Source organism: Phascolarctos cinereus, unplaced genomic scaffold (assembly GCF_003287225.1).
Source record: "Phascolarctos cinereus isolate Bilbo 61053 unplaced genomic scaffold, phaCin_HiC Scaffold_726;HRSCAF=1367, whole genome shotgun sequence".
NCBI lineage: Eukaryota > Metazoa > Chordata > Mammalia > Diprotodontia > Phascolarctidae > Phascolarctos > Phascolarctos cinereus.
The window spans coordinates 420061977-420082748 of NW_027556098.1; the positions used below are offsets into that span (position 1 = coordinate 420061977).

Genomic DNA, 20772 nt, shown 5'->3' on the forward strand with positions numbered 1-20772 from the left:
TATGAACAAAGCGAAGTGAGGAGAACCAGGAGAACATTGTGCAGAGTAACAGCAATACCTTATGATGATCAGCTGTGGATGACTTAGCTATTGTCAGCAACACAATGACCTGAGAGAATTCCAAAGGACTCATGGGAAAAAAAAATGCTCTCCACCTCCAGAGAAAGAACTGATGGAGTCTGAATACAGTTGAAGCATAATTCTTTTAACTTTCTTAATTTTTCTTTTTTTGCAATATGGCTAATATAGAAATATGTTTTTCAGGATTTCACATGTATAATTAATATCAGACTCCTTGCTTTCACAACAGGTGGGGGAGATTGGGAGTGTTAACAGGATTTTCATTGAGCCATTCTCTAACCTGAGAATGCTGGGAGAAACACAAAACAGCCCTAGAGGTGAGAGTGCCAGTAATCTCAGGTAGTTTAATTGATCAGTTACAGAGTGAGGGATGTTCTGCTAGCTGAAGTAAAAGCACAAGTTATATTCTTAAATCACAACTGGGGAAGGAGGGGAGAGAAAGCAGAATACAACAACCATTTAGTGGTTTCCCACAAGAAACCCATAAGTCCCACAATACAATTCTGGAGCCAGGTCTTTGGGAGTTGTGACCAGCTGCCCTAAAGTACAGAACCAGAGTTCTGTGACAGGAACAGGTTCTACAATCTTTGATTCGCTTAAGGTCCAGCAAGTGTGAGCATTGCCAGGGTTTTGAGTGATCAGTTTAAACTGCATTGTGAGCTCCCAAGCCAGAAAGGCAGCCTTGAGAAAACTAAATTATTAGTATATTCATTACACATATCATTGGTTAATATGAAAATTATAAATTCCTTTCTCAAGAGAAATAGAATTTATGCGGCAGCTAGGTGGCACAGAGGATAGAGCACTGGCCCTGGATTCAAAGGACCTGAGTTCAAATCCAGTCTCAGACACTTAACACTTACCAGCTGTGTGACCCTGGGCAAGTCACTTAACCCCATTGCCTAGCCAAAAGAGAGAGAAAGAGAATTTGGAACTCAAAATTTTAAAAAATTAATGTTAAAAATAAATAATTACTTAGAAAATTATGTATTATCACTATCTTTTGTTTTTATATTGACTATATTTCTCCCCTTCTGTCCTGTGTCCCAGAGAGTCACCCCATAAAAAGACGTTTAAAAAAACTTTTTAAAAAATATGAAAGAAGAGAAAAAAACTCAGAGAAAGCAGAACCAAATGACATATGGGAGAAAAATCTGACATGATATGCGGTCTCCACACTCATGGTTCCTCTGCTCCTAGAGGAATGGGTAGGGGGTTGTCTTCTCCCATCTCTTCTTTGGGGCCAGACTTGGTCTTTATTAGTATTAATATTAGTGTTGGGTTTCCATTGTTTTGCGTCAGTCAATCTTTCTAGTGACAATTAATAAACACTAAGCACCCACTATGTGCCAACCAGTGTGCAAAGCCCTGGTGATACAAAAAAAAAAAGGACACACACACACACACAAGACAGTCCCTGTCGGCAAGGAAATTACAATCCAATGGGAGAGACAGCAGGTAAACAGATGAGAAGCAAGCTCTAAATGGAATAAATAGGAGATCATGATCAAGGGAAGGCACTAGAATCAAGGGGGCTTTGGGGAGGCTTCCAGCAGAAGGTGGGATCTGGGCGCCAGGTCCTGTCGGGCGTCTTTCCGCGCTCCTCTGGACCCGTTACATTCTTACGCACAAAAGTGTTGCATCATATTCATGGACCACTTTGTTCCACCTTTACGCAATCAATGGGCATCCACTTTATTTCCATTTCTTTGCCATTGTAAAAAGGACCGCTATCAGTATGTTGGCGTATAGAGACCTTTCTTTTGTGTCAACGACCTCCTTGGGGTATGTGCCTTGCGGTGGAATATCTGGACCAAAGGTCCTGGACACTTCCAGAAAGATTGGACAGAGCGTGAATGAGCCAGGCTTCCCACAGTGATCGCCGCGAGGGGGCGCCACGGTGCACGGAGTCCTGAGCCGGGAGTCAGACATTGACTAGCTGCGTGATCACCCGGGTAAGTCACTTACCCCATCAGCCTCCTCGTGCGTCAAATGAGCTCACCCTGCGCTCTTTGTCTCTGTCACCAATGTGCAGGGTGTGAGGGGACACGGGGGTGGGGAGGGGGAGAGGAAACGAAGGTTGCTTTAATTTCAAACCCAGGCTTTAGGGGGGTCACTTAGGCAAGTGCGGGGAGGATGGACTGGAGAGGGGGAGACAAGGCATGGAGGTCAGGGAGAGGTGATAAGGGACTTCTGGACTAGGGCAGTAAGTGACCGAGATATCGTGGCGGTCGGTACACTTCTCACAGTGCCTTGGCGAATAGGAGGCACCCCTTAAGTGTTTATTGACTGACTCACTGACCCTCGACTGGCTCTATGGGATGAGGGACAGGGAGGAGTGACGGATAACGCCAAAGTCGGGATCCTTCTAGGACTGGTGGCAGCCCCTCTTCTGAAATAGGTAAAGTCAGAAGAGAGACAAAGTAGTCATGTGACATCCGTTCTGGTTCATCCTCCCTCCCAGGCTGAACTGGAGAAACTAGTTCTCTCTGCCTCCCCGCCCCGCAGGCGTTCCCTCACTTTCCCGTCACACCCCACCTTGGCTGGAGGGTGGGCTCCCAGTCCCTGCCAGTCTTGGCCCTGCCCTCTTCTGCCTCCTCCCTGGCGTGGGGCTTTGTCTGGAGCTGGAGGATAGGTCTCCAGGGTTGAGGGACCCAGGAGCTGGCATCCACCCATGCGGGTGACCGAACACATCCACAGATCGGGGTGCTGGTGCTCTGGGCTGGCCCCCGGGGGGACCGCGCTGGCTTGGGCAAGGCAGCCGTGAGCTCGTCGTGTCATTGCCTGGCAACAAGAGGATGAGCTTAGTCCAAAGGGAAAGAGGAGCTCTATCTCGGCAAGTGGAACTCCACCTTCCCTCCCTTTCCCCCCTGTAGCTCTCTATTGGCCAGGCCCAGTGAGGCCGGGGAAGAGGGGGCAGCCCTGCAGGAAGACGGTGGCCCCAGCCTGAAGCCCAGGTGAGTTGGATGAGTCCCAGGGCCTAACTCTTCCAGCCTCTGCTCCCAGTCACCTCACCCCTTCTCCCTGGGTACCCCTGCCTCCTCCTCAACATCTCAGATTCAGGTTCCTGGCTTCTTTCCACAACTATGTGGATCCCTTCTCGCCGGCAACTATGCTGGGCCTTCCTGGCTGCCTCCTTGCTCTCGGTTACGTCCTTCTTTCTCCACCTCTGGAAAGGCAGCTTCTCCCCAAAACTGGTTTTCTCTGCTCTGTGCCACAAGCAATGCCCAGGCTTAACCAAAGTGGCCCTTTTCTGCCTGCCAGGGACACCCCAAGGCCCCAGTGGTTCTCTGGCCCTCCACAAGCCAGCAGCAAGCCCTGAGCCCAGTGGCATCTGGACTATTCAGCCAGAGGGGCGCTTTGGGAACCAGATGGGCCAGTATGCCACCCTCTATGCCCTGGCCAAGCTGAATGGGAAGCAGGCCTTCATCCTGCCAGACATGCATGCCACCCTAGCCCCAGTCTTCAAGGTCACCCTCCCAGTACTAGACAAAGAGGTGGCTGCCCGAATGCCCTGGCGCCTTTACCCACTTCAAGACTGGATGGCAGAGGAGTATGCCCACCTGGGTGGCCAGGACATGCTGCAGTTCACTGGCTTCCCCTGTTCCTGGACCTTCTACCACCACCTTCGTGCTGAGATCCACCGAGAATTCTCCTTGCACCGCCATGTCCACGAAGATGCGCAGGCTTTCCTGCATTGGGTCCGCCACAGCAGGGGCAAGGGCAGAAGCCTCACCTTTGTGGGGGTCCACGTCCGCAGGGGCGACTATGTGGAGCTCATGCCCAAGCACTGGCGAGGCGTGGTGGCTGATGGCTCCTACCTGGAGCAGGCCCTGGCCTGGTTCCGGGTGCGCTACCCTGATGCCATTTTTGTGGTGACCAGCAATGGTATGGAGTGGTGCCGAGAGAACATCGATCCCTCAAGGGGCGATGTGGTGTTTGCCGGCGACGGGGACGAGGTGGCACCTGGCTCAGACTTTGCGCTGCTGACTCAATGCAACCACACGGTGATGACCATCGGCACCTTTGGCTATTGGGCAGCCTACCTGGCTGCAGGGAAGACCATCTACCTGGCCAACTACACCCTCCCTGACTCCCAGCTCCTAAATGTATTCAAACCTCAGGCTGCCTTCCTGCCTGAATGGGTGGGCATCCCTGCAGACCTCTCCCCACTCTTGCACTGATCTGCCTGTGGCTTCAATGATTTTAGCGGCCATGGAGCCTTCATGTTTACAGACAATAGGAGACACAACTCTCCCAGGACCACTCAGTAATAGTGAGAGAGCTAGGATCTCAGCTCGAGGATGGGGAGATGTCCTTCAGGTTCTAGAGTTGCCCACAATGCTGTCCTTTGGGAATGGACAAGGGCTCACTGGTCCCGAGCCTTGGGATGGCTCTGCCTTCCACAAGGGGAGACACTCCAAGGCCTGGTAACCCCCTTCTCTCTGTGGATGGATGCTAATGTAAATTAATTCCAAGAACACTGGGTTGTAGGAGGCCTGGGTTCCCATCCTGGCCCTGGGTAACCTTGGTGAATGGCTTCCCTGTCCTGATCCTCAGTTTCCCCATTTGTAAAATGAAGATATTAGACTGTACATTTTTTGAGGACCCCTCTAGGAAGAGCGCTGGACTGTGGGACTGAACCCTAAGAACTGAAAACTCCCATGCCTCTCATTCCCTTTTATGGGGGGGGGCAGGGAACCAAAACCAGAAGAGATGGGTAGTGGCTGGACAGCCCTAGCAACCAGCAGTGAGCCTCTGGGAGTAGACCTAGGTCCTTCTAACCCCTATCACTGCCTCAGTTTCCCCACCTGTGCCTCAAGAGGAAGGAAGCTGGGAACCAGAGAACAGAAGCCAGCCTCAGGCTCTTCCATAAGGGCTAAGAAAACCTGGGGGAGAGAGGAGGGAGTGGCCAACCTCTTGGATTTATCTCAGGGATTTAAATATTAGGGAACACTTTTACAAAAAAACAAGGCCAATTAAAAATTCCTTGGCTCTAGAACTTTCTATCCTTTATTTTGGAAGGATGGGCCCATTGTGTTGGGTAGGGTGTTCCAGAAGACCATACTCCCCTGAAGCCCCAACCTGTCATCCTCACTCTTTCCAAAGTGGCTGAGCCCCAGCAGCTATTGGGAGTTCAGGGTCTAGGCGGGAAACAAGCACTTTCAGAATGCAGAGGCAGAAAAACTGGAAACCCTAGTCCCTTGCAGGTACTGGGACTCACACTCTCAAAGTCTTCTCTACACTACTGGAGGGCCCATCCTCTCAGGGGTCCAGGCACACCCTCCCTGGGGCCCTCCTGCTCTGGGACTCATACTCTCCTTGATGAGGTCTAGAGGTTTAGGGGTGCTGGAATCCCAAAATCACGATTCAATGCAAGCCAAAGACAAGGTTTATTAAAAATCTGCCATATTGGCTAGACTCTTAAGGAATCTGAGCACCTGTGAGCTATTGGCTAGATTATAAGAATCCAAGTATCTTAATGGAGACAAGATGCACCTTATATACAGAAAAACTACTGGAGGGATCTGGGAGGGATCTGGGAGTGGCCAAGTAGTCTATGAGGTAATAGAACTCCAGGGATCTGGATTTGTGGCCAAGGGAGAATGGAGCCTAGATAGGATTAAAGGTGGGAAGTAGCCTGGGGCCTTTTCGAGGTAAGACAATGGAACAGGAAATTGGGAGATTGGGTGTAGCCACAATGAAAAACCAGTTGATGAGATTATAGCCTCAGCCTACACCACAGATTTGGCCATGTGGGCAAGTTAAGGGCTTTTCCTTTTTGGGGTCTAGATCCCATCCTCATCACCCGCATCCCCATAGTACCTGTCCTCTCCTGGACCCAGGCATACCCTTCCCAGAGTCCACTTGTTCTGGGGCCCTCGTGTCTCATCCCCAGTGCCCGCCTGCTCTAGGACCCGGGCTCCCCGCCTAGTGCCTATCCTCTGGGGGACCCAGGCACTCCCTCCCCAGTGCCCGCCTGCTCTGGCATCCAGATGCCTCTCTTCTTAATGGAATACAGGCACTACGCGAAACAGACTGCATCTCCCAGAAGCGCCCTGGGTTTGGGGCTCGATCAGCCAAGGAAGCAACTGTCCCACGGGTTGCTGGGAGTCGTAGTCCTGGGGCCGCACTGCCCACTCGGGCTGCAGCGGGGCGTGAGAAGATTGGAACTTGACTCCCTCGGGTGTTCCCAGGACTCCCAGTCACAATCCGGGATTCCACGGCCCTGTGAGGTCATACAGGGGAGTCCTTGCCTAGCACCTCGGTCGCCCACCAAATCAATGTCCAATAGAACGGGTAGGGGCAGCGGGGCGTCTGGGGTCCGTGGAGAAGGCAACTGTTCACGTGGGAGTCTCCTGACCTGGCTCACACTCCCAGAGCCCAATAAGGGCTTAGATATCGTCCACAGGAGCTCAGAGAGGAGAAGGGGACCGTTCTAGGATCCCCACCCCACCCGCTTTCCTGTTTGCTGTGGGACTACAGCTCCCAGCAGTGCGTAGGGAGCGCTGGCCTCACAGAACGACCATGTCCCCGAGGCGTGGTGACTTATGGGCAATGTAGTTAAGGCGGCGCATCTGCAAGGTGGGTGGTAGCTTTCTGGGCCAAGCGACAAGGCTAACCCCGCCCCAGCCCGTCCCTCCCCCCCACCCACGTGTCCCTCTTTGGGAAGGGGGGAGAGGAGGGGAGGAACCAGGTGGAAATAGACAGGGCAAACCCCAGCCCCAGAGTGATTTTACTGTGCTTTGGAATCTTTCTTCTTTGAGGATCACTTCATAATCAAAGGCTCAGGAGGTGTCCCCATTATATTTAGGGGAACTCCCTCAGTTGGAGGCCCTTCAGTTTCAGGATGCTTTGAGATTTTTCCCATCCGAAGGGTCCCCTTACATTTGCAAAGTACCCTTCACTTTGGGGTCTCAATGGCAGTTAGAGTTTGGGGGTCGCGTGGAACTCACTGGCTCAGGGCTTGTGACAATTGCATTTAGGGATACGCCCAGAGGAGCCTTGTGGTGGATTCCCTAACCTGCATGGGCAGTCTTCTACGCTCCGCGTTGCCCCTGGGGTTCGTGGTCTTGGCCCTAGCATTGAGCCAGCGCCGAGCGTGGGGATGCTTGCTCTGCGACCCCGCAGTGGTGGCGGGACTACGAGATCTGGAGCAGAACTACCTGCCCAGCCACATGGACTTGGACCCCCAAGCTCTGCAGACTTTAGTGAACCGGCTGGAGGAGACTATGCAACAGTTTAGCGATCTTCCGGTTGAGGAGAACGCCTACCAGGGCGTCATAGGTGAAGAGCAGCCCCCGGGATCTAGCGGGGCGCCTGTCTGCCCTGCAAGCACACTCCGCGGACTGGAGGCGGGGACGGGGCGGGGAGGGGCGGTGTTTAGAGGAAAGGTTTCGGCCAACTTGGCTGAGCGCCAGAGGCCCATTTCTCCCTAACCTCCTTTCTACAGATGAGCCCACGCTGAGCAAAGCGTCCTGGGCCTTCCTGAAAGAGCTAAGGCGAATCAGAGACAGCAGCCTCAGAGGTGGGTCGTAGCTAGGGGCTCCAGGCATCAGGCCGGAGAAGGGGGAGTCCAGGGAAGCTCCCCGACTATGCGCCCCCTGCTCCCTGCAGACGATTTCCTCTTGAAGGAGCTCACCTGGACATTGCATATGCAGAAGGAGCAGTTCATTCGCCTGGCTGTGAAGTTCCAGAGGGAAAGTGAGGAAGAGACCTGGAGGGCCTAGCTCCCCAGGCTGGCCTCCCTTGGGCAGACCGGTGGCGTTTGCCCTGCCCGGACTGGGAGTCCTGAGCCCATTGCCAAGCCCCCAGGACAGCTTGCTCCCGCACCCTCAGGGGGCCCAGCTCATTCGAGAAATCCCTCACAATTTCCCCCCTTCTCCTCGGGGAGCCCTATGACCTTTGCAACACTCTCCCTGGGGAGCCTTGTGCCCTTTGACCTGAGCCTCCTTCAGGGGCTCCAGGTTCTGGGTCCTAGCCCCACTCCCTCAGTGACTTTGGTGACTCCAATGCCCTCAGGGAACTTTAGGCTTCCTCTGAGGCAGCCCCCCCCAACTAGGCTCTTCGTTCCCCCAGCCCCCGCTCTTTCGGGGACCCAGGCACAAACCCCCGTCACTTGGGTAAAACCCGGATCTCTACTTCTCTTCTTCGCCACAGGTCTTTGTCCCAACAAATGCGGTGAGCGCCTGGCCCTCGGGTACCCTCGTGTCCATCTCTCCTCTCCTCTCCCCTCCCAGCCCCAGTTCTGCGGTCCCTCAGGGCCCTGTCCTGTGGCTTTGCCCCCTCGGGATTTGGTGACACCTCCTAGCCCCCTGGACCTCTCCTCGCCCTTATCTCTCCCCCGCCCTCTCCCCATCCCGCCGCTCCTCGCAGGCTTCATGTTGCAGACCCTCATCTGGTGCCATGGGTGTGAGAAACAGGTGCACTCGTGTCAAAAGTCTTACGATTGCGGGGGTGAGCGGGATCGGAAGCTGGGGATGAGGTGAGAAGCTGGGGTGGGACCTCGTCGTTCACGTGAGGCTGACAGTCACTCCTATCTACAGCACAAAGCGTGCGGGTGACGGAGAACGATGACTTGGTCTTGGACTGTGAACTGAGTTGGCATAAAGCAGCCGAAGGTCTGACGGACTACAGATTCTACAGGGTATTTACTCCCAAATACCTGAGGGGCCCCACCGACCCGGGAGTGGTTCCAAGGGACAGCCGTAGGACCCGCGCTACCTTAGAAGTGATCTTCCCCCCTAGGACTGCAGTGGAACCCTCTTGGTCCCCGTGTGCTCCAGGGATCCCATGACCCCATTTGTGACCTAGGTGCTCCCGGGTCCTATGTCGTGCCTGGCCCTCGGTGTAAACTCTAGATCCCTCGGCCTCCCTACGCCCCTGTGGATCCCAGCCGGGCTCTGGAGCTGCCCTGACCCTTGCATGTTAATCCCCCGGGGCTGGGGCCAGGTCTGGCCAAATGGCTCAGAAATCCTGGTAAGTCAGAGCCAAGAGTCCACCCTGACCAAGCCCATGGTGTCCTTGGAAGACTCGGGTGTCTATCGTTGCATCTTGGGTACGATTCGCGAGCACAGCCCAGCCACAGTCATCACGTACCACGTAAAAGGTCAGCCTTCTTTCTCGCAGACCCATCTACACGCTACCACTTGCGGGCGGGGCCTCAGGAAGGGTTTCGGGGTACAGTGGAGCGCCGAGCTGCAGGGGGCGGGCCTGCGCCAAGAACTAGCTGCTAGCCCCTGAGGGCGGGGCCTGTGAGCTGGGGCCGGGGTCTGGTTCCTCTTCTAACCCATCTCTGCAGTGACTCCGAAAGAGGAGGAAGAATCCAAGTCCTTAGATTCTGGTCAAAGGCCGAATCCTGGTCCCAGTCCGAGGACTGAGATCAGTGTCCACCTGAATCCGGTGGTGGGTCCGAGTCTAGCCCCTACCCCGACTCGGACCCCGCCGACAGGTCAGCGGACTCCAAGGTCACAAGCCTCGCCCCCACAGTTGACCAGGAAGAAGAACAGTCCATTGTGACTTGGACTTCATTTCCGTTCGAGGCTGAGGCCGGCTTGGAGGCTGAGCTCGGCCCGCAGTTTGAGCTCGACCCGTGCACCGACCACGGAGAAGTCTTCGCGGACTCAGGCCAAAACGCCGCCAGAATCCTCAACATCACCCTGATCTGGCTAGTCGCTGGTGCAGCGGCTGCAGTGCTGGGGAGTCTGGCGCTGACGTGAGCACTGGGCGCTGCCAGACCCGGTAGTTAACCACCCAGGCCAAGCCAGAGCTGGAGGGGCTGGAGCCCTATGGGGCGGCGTCACCGGGGAGGGGACAGGGTCGAAGGGACAGGGCCTGACAGGCTGCCCCACTGGCAAGGGATTCCTGGAGGCTAGTGAGGGAAAGGTTTCAAGATGCCGCAGGCTGCCTCACGCTCTCTGGCCTTCCTTCTAGCCTCTATTGCGCCCGCAGGGCGGGCCTAGACCTGGGCCGGGCGAGTAAGTAAGGCCAAGGGAATGCCAGCAGCCAATGTTCCTGGAAGGATTCTTCGGCCCCGGGATGCGCAGATCCAGGGCACCCTTACCCTTCAGTCAATAAAAACGTCTCCTCCTCCTTTGTGTCTGTGACTCAGTTCAGGTCTAGGAGGGGACTCCTGGATGCCCGAGGGCGCTGGCCTGGGTTCCAGAGTGGATTAGAGACCCAGTCACTTTTCGTTCCTCAGGGAGATGGTATTAGGACTTGGATGGCTGGGTCCCCAAAGGCGCGGAAAGTGAAGAAACAGAATTGGCCTAGCGCTGGGGGGCGCTGGACGCCCAGGTCATGCCCGTCCTAGCCGAGCTTCGCTCCCCTCCCCCCCTCTCCGCCCCTGACAGGACGCCCCCTCCCCGCTCTTCCTGCCCGGCTTCCTCTTGCCTTTTCCTGTCCTGTTCCCACCCAGAGCCAGGAGCACCAGGATCCAGGCAGGAGCAGGACCCAAACCTCACCTCGGGAGCCACACGCCGCGGCCTCGGGAGGAGGGTGAGTCTCAGGGTCTCTAATCTCTCTGCGACCGTGGTTTTCTCTCCGGATGCCCTCTCCCGTTTGAGAATCCAGGTCTTATAATATCCCCACAGGAGATGCTGTCAGGCGAGCGGAAGGAGAGCGGGAGCCCCCGCTTCGGGAAGCTCCATCTCCCCGCCGGCCTCTGGATCAACTCCCCGCGGAAGCAGCTGGCGAAGCTGGGGCGCCGCTGGCCCAGCGCGGCCTCAGTGAAGTGAGTGCGAGTTCCACCCCCCCACTCCAGGGACCCAGAAGTCCCCATCCCCTATGTCCTCTTTAGCCTTCCAGGGATCCCGGCTGTTGGAGATCTGAGACTCCACCCTTTCCTGCCTCAGGCGTCCCTGCTGGCTTTCGAGAGATCCAGACGGAAGGGGGATTTGAACCCCTCTCAGGGACCCCAGCTTCTTGTTCTCTCGGGGTCCTAGGAGTCCATTACCCTTAACTCTAACAGATCAAGGAGCCGCAAGTCTTCCCTTCCCTGCAAGTGTCAGGGCCCCTACAAGACCACCCCCATGCTTCAGCGTGTCTGACTCCCCCTTAGGCCTCCCCCGTCCCCACTCTCTGTCTCATGAGTCTCCCTTTTTTCTTTTTCTTTCTGACTGGATCTCTCTCTCTCTCTCTCTCTCTCTCTCTCTCTCTCTCTCTCTCTCTCTCTCTCTCTCTCTCTCTCTCCCCCCCTTTCCTTCCCTCTACTTCTCCCCGCCTCTTCGTCTCCCTTCCCCCCCTTCCTTCCTCCGTGCGTCTGTCTTTCTGTCTCCCTCTCGCTCTCCCCCTCCCTTTGACGGATGGTCTGTTTCTTTTCCCCTCTCCCGCTCTGTTCGTGTCTCTCTGTCTCTTTCTGTCTCTCTTCCTCTGTTTTTCTGTCTCCCTGCTTCTCCACGTCTCTCTACATCTTTCTCCCTGAGCCTCTGTCATTGTCGGGAGGTTCTGCCTCTCCTCTCCCCTGTCTCGGCGTGCCTCTATCTATCTCTGGACGTCTCTGTCGCTCTCAATCTCCGCTGCATCCCTGACCTCTGCAGGTCTTCCTCCTCGGACACGGGCAGCCGCAGCAGTGACCCCGCACCAACCTCTTCAGGTCATTCCGGCCCAGAGCTACGCCGAGTGGGGGCCGTGAAGGCAGCAGGGGGTGCCTCCGGGAGCCGAGCCCGGCGCATCTCCCAGCTGTTCCGGGGCCAAGGGGCAGGCACCGGGGGTGGGGGCGGGTCTGGAGGCGGGGCGGGCCCTGGGTCTGGAGCTGGGGCCCAACGCTGGGCCAGCGAGAAGAAGCTCCCAGGGTTGGCTGGAGCGGTGGGTCCCGAGCCCCAGACGGCCTCGTGGGGCCTCCCGGGCTTCGGGGGCCCCAGCCCGGCCCCGGGTGTGCTGAAGATCTTTGGCTGCGGCCTCGCCTCGGGCACCAATTATAAGAGCGTCTTGGCCACGCCCCGTTCCACGGCCCGCGAGCTTGTGGCTGAGGCCCTAGAGCGCTACGGTCTGGCGGCCGGCGGGCTGCCTGGAGGCGGCGGCGAAGGGGTCACGGGGGGAGGAGCCGAGGCCTTCGCGCTATGCGATGCTCTAGGCAGGCCACCCGCGGCCTCCGGAGGAGCTGGGGAATGGCGGGCAGAGCACGTGCGTGTCCTGGGCGACTCCGAGCGCCCCCTGCTGGTGCAGGAGCTGTGGCGCCCGCGGCCTGGCTGGGGCCGGCGCTTCGAGCTGCGCGGCCGGGAGGAGGCGCGCAGGCTGGAGGAGGAGGGCCCGGCTGCAGCCCAGGAGGATGGTGAGGGCGGGGCGGGGCGGGGCTGCAGGTGGGCTGGGCTGTTCCTTCCCGCTCCGTCTGTTTAGCTCGTTTCTCTCCTCTTGGTGCGCACTTCTCCGTCTCTATCCTGTTCCTCCTCCCCCTGCCCCGGACCCCCAGCCTCGTTCTCTCCCTGGGTCTGGCTCCATCTCGGCTTATTTCTCTCCCTTGGCGCGGAGTTCTCTTGGTCTTTGTCCTTTCCGCATCACGCCCCCCACCCCAACCTCTCTGTCCTGGGGGTCTCCGTGTTTGTCTAACCAAACTCCCTGGGTCGTTTCTCTCTGTGTCTCTCCTCACTCTGCACTTCGATCTCAATGGCTTTCTGCCTCTGTCCCCATTCCTCTCGCTGTCTCTGTCTCTTAAGTCTCTGTCTCTGACTGGGTGTACATCTTTCTTGGTGTCCATGCCCTGCAGGCCTGGGGGGCCCATCGTGGCGGCCCCCGAAAAGCCGATCGCGGGCTGCATCGGGCCCGGGGCCGGGGCCGGGACCAGCCCCCAGCGCGGCGTCTGGCTCCGGCTCTGGCCCTAAAGAGCGGTCCGAGAACCTATCACTGAGGCGCAGCGTGTCAGAGCTCAGCCTCCAGGGCCGCCGGCGGCGGCAGCAGGAGCGGAGGCAGCAGGCACTTAGCTTGGCCCCGGGGCCGGGGGAGCCCGGCTCGCCCTCACCGGCTTCGGCCCCGGCCCAGTCTGACTCCTTAGACGCCACTGCCGACTGGGACCAACTGGTGCAGTGTCTCATCCAGCCACCCTCCAGCCGCCCCTATTTCCTCATGCTAAAGGGTTACCGAGAGGCACAGGTGAGGCCGCCCCGACGGCGGGACTACAACTCCCAGAAGGCGTAAAGGCCATCATTGCAAGGGGAGAGGTTGGGAGGAGGAGAAATCGTAGAAGTGAGAGGTGGGAGAGCCCATTTTTAGGTGAGAACGGGTGGGAAGCATAGTTTACTAAGAAAGCAGGAGACCACCCAGAGGAGCAGAGGGGAGAGTGGTTCGCTGATCTGAAGGGGAATGAGAGAGTTCACTTAGGGAAGGATAGCCTGTCTGGAGGAGGAGGTGGGGATGGAAGGAATCCTCTTGCCTTGGCAACCAATTAGCCAGTGTTTCTTCATCCGAGCTCTGCCCTAGGTCCTTCCTGAAATGGGGAGGAGGAGGAGTCGGGCGTCTTCGTAGCTTTCTTCAACCTCACCCACTGGGCCTTTCTCTTTTCAGGAGTTCGTGGTGTACGTGATGACTCGGGAGCAACACGTGTTTGGACAGGGTGGAGGGAGCTCGGGGGCCCGCGGAGCTCAGGCCCCTCACGTGGACACCTTCCTGAATGCGCCTGACATCCTAGCCCGACACTGTACAGTGCGGGCGGGAGCCGAGGGCCCAGCCCACGTGCGCCCAGCCCGGGGTGCTGCTGTCACCCATAATGGGGGGCAGCTGCTGCGGGAAGCCGAGTTGAGGCCTGGTGACCTTCTGGGTCTGGGCGAACACTTCCTTTTCCTGTACAAGGACCCCCGAGTTGCTGAGGCTGGTCGGCCCCCCTGGCTCCCTGCTCGGCCCCTGGCTGCCCCTCCAGGCCCCGGCTGGGCGTTCTGTTGCCGCCTCTGTGGGAGAGGGTTGCAGGAGCAGGGGGAGGCCCTGGCTGCCTATCTGGATGGTAGAGAGCCTGTCCTGCGCTTTAGGCCCAAGGAGGAGGAGGCACTTCTGGGCGAGATCGTGCGGGCGGCGGGGACCGGGACGCAACTGCCCGCACTGGGCCCAGCCACCCTGCTTGCAATGTGTGTAGAGCATTCCGCCCGAGAACTGGAGCTTGGCCATCTGCCTCGGCTGTTGGGCCGTCTAGCTCGCCTGGTCAAGGAGGCTGTCTGGGTGAGGCATCCTTGGGGTGCTTGCCTAGGGAGGGCATCAGGAGGGCTGAGGAGGCAGCTCAGGCATGGTCTGAAGCAGAACTTTCGTGCCTTAAATTTTACTTATGAGAAGAGCCAGATTTTTCCATCTTAGACACATAACATTGACTTGGGATCAGAGTCCTGAAGTTGGAAGCCAATCTAATCCAACATATATGTACATAAAACAAAAATCCAGCTGCAGCTTTAAAACTTTCAGTGGGGGCAGATGGGTGACTTAGTGAATAGAGCACCGACCCTGCAGTCAGGAGGACCTGAGTTCAAATTCGGTCTCAAACACAAAACACTCACTAGCTGTGTGACTGGGCAAGTCACTGAACCCCAATTGCCTCACCAAAAACAAAAACAAACAAACAAAAAACAAAAAGCAAACTTTCAGTGAGAGTGAACCCATGACTTCCCAAGGTACCCCATTCCACATTGTTAGGCTTGACTTACATCTGTGAATATGTTCCTTTCTCCAACTCCCATCCGTTGCTCAATGGATCTGCCTTTAGGTCCAAAGAAATAAAGTCTCAGAGAATCTTGGCATCTTATAATCATGGATTCAAGATCTGTTCCTCAAGGGAACTCTTGGAACCTTGCAGTCATATAACATGATCCTGGGAACCTTGAACTCTTAGAATCTTAGACTCATAAAATTTGGGCCTTTTTTTTTTTAAAAAAAAAAACTTCTTTAGAAGTTCTTTTTGAACTTCTTTGAACTTCTAGAAACTTAAACCTTTTGAATTGTAGACTCAGAATCTTGAACTCAGACTGTGGATTTGAACTCATGTAATCTTGGACTTTTAGAACCTTAAACTCTTTGAAACTTGGATTCTTAGGACGTTGGGCTCATAGAACCTTGAACTTTTGGAATTTTAGACTCATAGAATTTTAGACTCTTAGATCTTGGATTCACAGAATCTTGTACTCATAATATTTTGAACTTGGAATATCAGAATCTGATACAATCTGAGACTTATAGAATCTGAGACATGTAGAACCTTGGACTTAGATGACATTTAACTTTTAATTTCATATAACATATAAATAGTACACAATTTTAGACATATAATTTTGGACTCAAAACGTGGACACATAGAATCTCAAACTCTTAGATTCTTATAACTTAGAGTCACAGGATTTTGAGCTCATCATAATAATAGTTACTGTTTATGCTTCAAAGTTTTCAAAATGCTTCAAATATTATCTCATTTGAACTTCATGAATGTATCATCTAACTGCCTTGACATCTAAAAACTTCACTGAATCTTAGACTTTTAAATTCTTGGAAACGTAGCGCTTTAGGTTTATAGAATCTTGAACTTATAGGTTATTTTTAAAATTCAATTTTGTTTTACTTTCAGTTCCAAATTCTTACTCTCCCATCCTTCTCCCCCCTCCCCCAATTCCCCAATTGGGAAAGCAAGAAAAACCAAACTTGTCACAAACATGTATAGTCAAGCCAAAGAAATTACCACATTGGTCTTATGGAATCTTGAACTTCAGAATTATGGTGACTCATAATTTTGGGCTCTTGATACAGCTTGGACTCGTAGGATCTTGGACTAATAAAACCTTGGCACCATAAGACCTTAGAATCTCTGAATCTTCTAGCATTTTAGAACCTTGGATATATAGAACTTTGGAATTACAGAATCTTGATTCTTAGAACCTTAGGCACAGAGTGCCAAGTCCTGAAACTTTAGCATCTTTGACTTCAAATCTATATATATATATATATATGTATGTATGTATGTATGTATTAAGAACTGAAGAGTTTCAGAACCAAAAAGGCCCTTAGAAGCCACCTGTTATCATATCACCACTTACTTTACAGAGCTAAGAAAAGTGAGACACTGATAGGGACTCCCCATTGAGGGCAGATGAGGGGTACAGTAGGGTGTGGGTGAGAGCAGAACTCAATTCAATCCCTTGTTTCCTGATGCCCTTCTCTTTGTTCATGTAAAAGCAAACCTCACTTTATCCATCATGCCTATTCTCAATCACTTGGACCTCAAACCTCCTACTGCCCTAACCTGACCACTTGTTACTTTTTCTTTTTGCTCCTCTCAGGAGAAGATCAAGGAAATTGGAGACCGACAGCCAGAGAAGTAAGACCTCATTAGGGTTGGTGTGAATCAGGGTTGGGGAACCCCTAGGGGTGGGATCCAGACTGTGGGGAGTTTATTTTGGTCACCCCAGGGCCGTCTGGGTTGTTTCCCCACAGCCAGCCAGAGGGGTCTCTAGAGGCACCACTGAGCATCGAGGCAGTGGCTGCTGAGCTGCGGCCTCTGATGTCATGGATGGCAAACACCACGGAGCTGCTCAGCTACGTGCAGGAGAAGGTGTTGGACATGGAGAAAGAGGCTGACCAGGAGGGTGAGATGAAAGTGGGAGTCCTGGCCCTGCAGGGGTACAGGCATCCAGCTACCGGATGTCCCAAACCTCTCAGGGACAGCTTTCTCCTGCCCTATGGTTCTCCCAAATGGAACCCAGGTGTCCAGCCAGCCAGGATCTCCTACATCTTAGAGATTAGCGTGCCTCTAGGGAAGGCTGGAGGGCCCCAGGCATCTGGCTGGCCAGTGTGCCCTACACCATAGGGACCAGGATCCCTTGCCCCTAGATGTGAGCTAGCCCATGTATTCCACCTCTCAGGGACAGGTGTTTCCTGCCCATGGCTACCCCTACAGGGACCTGCAAAGTCAGCAGGCACATATTGCCTACATTTTAGGGTTAACATCTTCTGCCCTCCTGCTTTGCCACAGCCCTCATACCAGCAGTGGGGGCCAATGGGGACCCTATCCACCATTTGTCCCCAGCTCTCTCTTTTCTATTCCAGGCCTGTCCTCAGACCCCCAGCTCTGCAGTGACCTTGAGCTGTGTGATGAGGCCATGGCAGTGCTCGATGAGGTCATCATGTGCACCTTCCAACAGTCAGTCTACTACCTCACCAAGGTGGGTCCAGCTCTCACTTCCTGCCCTGTGACTGACCTCTTCCCAGCATCAGGGTCCAGAGCCCTGCCCTCATTTACTTTGACTTCATTTGCTGCCGTGGATGCTGACCTCACTCCCTGCCCTGTGACCTCATAGCCCCCAGCCCTGCCCTCACTTCCTTTCCTGTGACCCCCTTAAGGCTTCACCAGCATCCCTAGCCCTTCCCCACCTTCTTGCTGCTCTGCCCTCACTTCCTGTTCCTTTGAGGGTCTCACTCCCTTCCCCATTTTTTTTGGCCCATCTTGTCAATGCCATTCCTCCAAGGCTGGCCCTCCAATGCCTCCCTTCCTGTGACTGCGTGGCCCTACTTATTACACAGCCTTCACTGCCTGCTTCTGCCCGGACTTCACTTGCTGCTACTCTGCCTCCTTTCCTGTCACCAACAGAAGTGGGGGCCGGTGAACCCCAGTTGGGGTGCTGTGGGCCCAGGGGCTAGGCACTGCAACTCTGTAGGCCTCAGCTTCCCCCTGGGTACTAGGAATGGATGATTTCTGGCTCCCGCCCCAGCTGGGATGGCCATTGCAACTCTGAATCAGCTTCCTGTTCCAGATGAGGTGGCCATCCCATTTCCTCTGTAGGTCTGTTTCCCTAGCTGGCCTGACTCAAACTAGCTTCCTCACTCTTTCTCCCCTCCTTAATTGTCTCTTTCCCCTTTGGAGGAATTCCAGGTAACGTGGCCCTGTCCCTCTCTGAGCCTGAGTTTCCTCCCAGGTTAAGGCTATGCAGTGGTCCTTTGACCTCTCATCTCATCTAGGTCCTTGGGGGCTGGGGCAGCTTCCTTCCTGTCCCTAATATTTGAGAGCCTTTGGGGACTGCTGGGAGTTGGCTGTCTAGCTTTTTACTATCTTCCTCTGCCCCCTTGTGTTCAGACGCTGTACTCCACGCTGCCTGCGCTTTTGGACAGCAACCCTTTCACCGCAGGGGCAGAGCTTCCAGGTCCTGGGGCAGAGCTGGCTGCCATGCCCCCGGGGTTGAAGCCCACCCTGGAAGTGTTCCAGACAGCCTTGGAACTGACCCGACAGTGTGAGCTGCACCCAGACCTGGTGTCCCAGACCTTCGGCTACCTGTTTTTCTTCTCCAATGCATCCTTGCTCAACTCCTTAATGGAGAGGGGTGAGCATGAGTGGGGGAAGCTGGGAGGCCAAATCCAAGGAATCTCAGGGGTTAGGTGGCCACCCCTCTCTGAGGATCACTGGCTCTTGTCTCCTTTACCTACTTCTCCAGGTCAGGGCCGTCCCTTCTACCAGTGGTCTCGGGCAGTGCAGATTCGGACCAACCTGGACCTTGTTCTAGACTGGCTTCAGGGCGCAGGGCTGGGGGACATCGCAACTGAGTTCTTCCGAAAGCTTTCCATGGCTGTCAATCTGCTGTGTGTGCCAAGGACTTCCCTGCTCAAGGTGATGAATTGCCAGCCCCTCACAGGGACAGACAGGTAGGCAGGTGGGCAGGCAGAGGACATGAGGGACGACGTAGTGATCACCAACAAGCATTATCCAGCAAGCATCTGGTAAGCACCAGACACTAATAAAGATCACACGTGGGTCCTCTAAGCCCTTAAGTTCGGCCCTTGCGCTGAATCCAAGCTTCACAGAATATGTGGCCTTGAGACCACAAGTTCCCCACCCCCTGTTCCATGGGATTAACAACACATTCACAGATTAAATACAGGATCTATGAGTGGTCCTAATGACTGAGGGGGCCAGGAAAGCTGAGATTGGAAGACTTGTGTATTCTAGGCAGGAAGAATGGCCAGGGCAAATCCACTGGGCATGATGGAAAGGGAAGGCAGAGTCAGAGAGGTGGGGCTAAGTGGAGAGCAAGGACAGGCCAGTTTTGACTTAGAATCCCAGAGATTCTGATGGAGTCCTGGAGGCAGCAGATGGTCACAGCCTTCTCAGAAGCAACAGGACTGTTAACTTACTGTTCCCAGAGCACAGGGTAGAGGGAAAGCCTGAGGTGGAAGGACAGATGTGGAGATGCCCACACTGGCAAGACCCCAGTTGGCTGCCACTGTGTCAGTGGGATGGAAGCTCCCCCAGCTTGTCTTAGGGTTGAGTAGACAGAGAAGATGTGATCTGTGGTCAGCATTGTTCAAGCACCATTCTCCAATTTAACTCAAAACATGAGAGTACAGATCCCAGCTCACACCTAGTACCTGCGTGGGTTTGGAGTAAGTCACTTAACCTTCATCTCTATGGGCCTGTTTCTTCCTCGATCAGATTAAGGGAACTAAACTAGATGACTTCCAAACTCCCTTTCAGTGCTAGCTCTCGGATCCCAGGCCCTTGGCCTATCACCTGGACACTAGCCTGGTAAAACTCTGGGGTTCTCTGAAGGGCTTCCACGTTCTTAGACACCATCATGTGTAGGCATCCCGTCCACCACAGTCTCCAAAAACCAAAAACCTCTGACCTTTAACATTGATTTCCCCCACCTCACCCCTACCTCTCTCTTCTCTTAGGCTTCCTGGAGCAGTCTTCGGGCAGAGCACCCCACCTTGAGCCCCGCCCAGCTTCACCACGTGCTCAGCCATTACCAGCTGGGCCCTGGCCGCGGTCCTCCCCCAGCCTGGGAGCCACCACCGGCGGAGCTGGAAGCTATGGACACGGGTGAGGAGCTCCCTCCACCAGCCCCGCCCTCCCTTGGGCCTCAGTTTCCCCATCTGTAAGATGAGCAAACTGAGTTGGAGGACCCCTGACGTTGCTTCCAGCTATAGAACTGTGCTCCTCTGATGCCCTACCGCAGCGGACCCAGGCTCTTTTCCCTAGCTCCACAGACGCCACGGTCTTCCATTAACCAGACCCACGTGGTGGGAATTGGGAGTGTCCGGGTACAAAAATTACTACAAATCCCGCCATGCCTCGCGCCGTGGGTGGGCGTGGGTGAAGGCAGCCCGAAAAGGACACGGCCACTGGGGCTGCTGGAGGTTGTAGTTCTCTTGGCCGGCGTAGAGAGCTAGGACGTGGGGGGCGGTAGTTGAAAGGAGAGCGCCCATTCCGGTAACCGAGGCGTTTCAAAGCACCCCGATCCCCACCCCAATCCCTTCAGAGATCTTGGTTCCGCTCTGACTATCCCTCCCCACCCCGCCAGGAGACATCTTCGAGAGCTTCTCTTCGCACCCTCCCCTGATCCTGCCGCTGGGTGGTTCGCGCCTGCGCCTTTCGGGGCCTATTACGGATGATTCTTTGCACGCCGAACTGCGCAGGCTCCGCCGCCTGCTCTGGGGACCTGGAGCAGAAAGAGCTGCCAGCCAATCAGCGCCACGCGCTCCCCGTGGCCTCGTCGCCGTGATCGGGCGTCGAGGCTTGCCGGGAATTGTAGTTCCTTCCACCCCGCCCCTCCCCCATCCTCCTTAGTCCCAGTTCCTAAACCTGGAAAGAACACGCGGGGGCGTTCACGGGCCTGCCGGGAGTTGAAGTTCTCAGGCGCTCCCTGGGGTGCCGTGATTTTTTTTCCGGAGAAATAAAGAAATTCGGGGCTTGGACCCCAAGCGTGTCCTCGTGGGGAACGTGTCCCGAGAGATGTCAGGTTT

The 20772-nt window shown here is 55.1% G+C and overlaps 3 protein-coding genes across 3 annotated transcripts; all 3 read left to right on the forward strand.

Moving 5' to 3' along the window:
• Window positions 1–2464: 2464 nt before the first annotated feature.
• On the forward strand, window positions 2465–5083 carry LOC110219782 (galactoside alpha-(1,2)-fucosyltransferase 1). The gene has a single exon (XM_021003450.2). It carries the CDS (start codon window positions 3168–3170, stop codon window positions 4263–4265), a length of 1098 nt encoding a protein of 365 aa, XP_020859109.1. The 5' UTR covers window positions 2465–3167; the 3' UTR covers window positions 4266–5083.
• A 1549-nt stretch (window positions 5084–6632) lies between these two features.
• Window positions 6633–10173, forward strand: IZUMO1 (izumo sperm-oocyte fusion 1). The gene is given in 11 exon segments (XM_021003448.2): window positions 6633–6666; window positions 7068–7101; window positions 7103–7368; window positions 7535–7609; window positions 7699–7785; window positions 8242–8262; window positions 8458–8538; window positions 8628–8728; window positions 9034–9190; window positions 9571–9796; window positions 10015–10173. Coding segments are annotated over 11 exon segments (1134 nt in total). The 3' UTR covers window positions 10067–10173.
• An 89-nt stretch (window positions 10174–10262) lies between these two features.
• RASIP1 (Ras interacting protein 1) lies at window positions 10263–20724 on the forward strand. Its single transcript, XM_021003434.2, is given in 13 exon segments — window positions 10263–10578; window positions 10674–10813; window positions 11619–12352; window positions 12785–13167; window positions 13579–14223; window positions 16320–16357; window positions 16474–16625; window positions 17086–17201; window positions 18110–18353; window positions 18465–18637; window positions 19702–19849; window positions 20331–20464; window positions 20466–20724. Coding segments are annotated over 13 exon segments (3171 nt in total). The 5' UTR covers window positions 10263–10380; the 3' UTR covers window positions 20532–20724.
• The last annotated feature ends 48 nt before the right edge of the window (window positions 20725–20772 follow it).